The 1201-nt window shown below is 57.6% G+C and overlaps 1 protein-coding gene across 1 annotated transcript in view; it reads right to left on the reverse strand.

Annotated features, from left to right (window-relative positions):
- The window catches only part of XRCC2 (X-ray repair cross complementing 2), a 161420-nt gene extending 161145 nt beyond the window's left edge, over positions 1-275 (reverse strand). The window contains exon 1 of the mRNA XM_023521783.1: positions 204-275. Within this exon, the coding sequence (XP_023377551.1) occupies positions 204-275 (72 nt within the window). The remainder of the gene's footprint in view (positions 1-203) is intronic.
- Positions 276-1201: the final 926 nt, after the last annotated feature.

The following is a 1201-nucleotide window of genomic DNA, read 5'->3' on the forward strand; positions in this document are numbered from 1 at the left end:
ATGTAAACGCAGCGAGGGTTAGAAATCCCCCTGAATTACTGTGAGGATGGCTAGCGCTGTAGGCTGTGAAAATCCCCTGGTGATCCGTGTGCCTGGATGTCCCTTGCGGGGAAATTCCGTGTGAGAATCGAGGGAAGAGCTGGAGGGCATTTTCTGACTCTGTTCTGGTGAAATCCTCGCTGTTTCTTCTTAGAAGTGTGTACTGCCAGGTCCTCACCCCGGAGCTGACCTTCTTCCATCAGGGCGTAGATGGCACACAGAGGCGTCACTGCCATTTACCGAAGGCTCATCAAGGGCCAGGCACACGCCGTGTCCACTTTATTTAATCTCTGCGCCGTTTCTGGGTGACCGGCGTTGCTGCCTTTGGTTTTACAGACGAGGGGGCCCCGTTTCCGAGAGCGAGAAAGGTGCCCAGCGTCACTCAGGTTAGAAGTGGCGGAGGCAGACCTTGAATCCATGTCCATTTGGCTCAGGGTTCTCACCCTAACCCAGTGCTCACGCCGCCTCCATGAAGACAGCGCCAGAAGTGCCCTGCGGATCAAGTCTCTTCTCCTTCCGATGCAAACAAGCGACTGTCACTGGACACGAGTGCCTTGCGTGGGGGACGCGCTGTTGTGGGGTCTGACTGCTGCCCCTGCATCCCGCGTCCCTACCTGCGAGGCACCTGCCAGCCTCACAGAGCGGTGCGCGGATCAGGAGGAAGGACCCCAAGCAGCGTTTAAAATGTCAGCCGTTCCTCTCATCGTGCAGCTCCCGACTCGCCCCGGGCTGAGTTCCAAAAGTTCGTTTTATGTCCAGACGTGTGAACTCAGAGCACAGCTGCCCGTCTGAGGAAGAGCAGACGTTGTCTCCGCTCACCCACAAATGCTATCGCAGGGTCGCCGACAGAGTGGGAGCCTGGATATGCATTCCAGAAGTGGAGGGCTCCGTGGGACGGAGTGGGATGGGCCCTATCTACTGCACCCCGGGCTCTTCTCCTGGGGTGCCAAGTCCAAGAGCCCTCAAGATGCCGCAGCCCCTGTTCTCGGGAGGCCTTCCGCTCCCCCCGTACTCTCTTCTGAGATGGTGATTAAATATTCGGTGCCTCCGGCAGCTGTCCGAACCTTAAAAAACAAACACTTCTCTTCTCTCTTGCCCTCTGTGCCCTCTGCCCTGCATCGAAGTCGCATCCTATTTCCCCAGCAGCTGGCTCGGGATGGCA

The sequence above is a fragment of the Pteropus vampyrus genome, unplaced genomic scaffold (genome assembly GCF_000151845.1).
Source record: "Pteropus vampyrus isolate Shadow unplaced genomic scaffold, Pvam_2.0 Scaffold316, whole genome shotgun sequence".
NCBI lineage: Eukaryota > Metazoa > Chordata > Mammalia > Chiroptera > Pteropodidae > Pteropus > Pteropus vampyrus.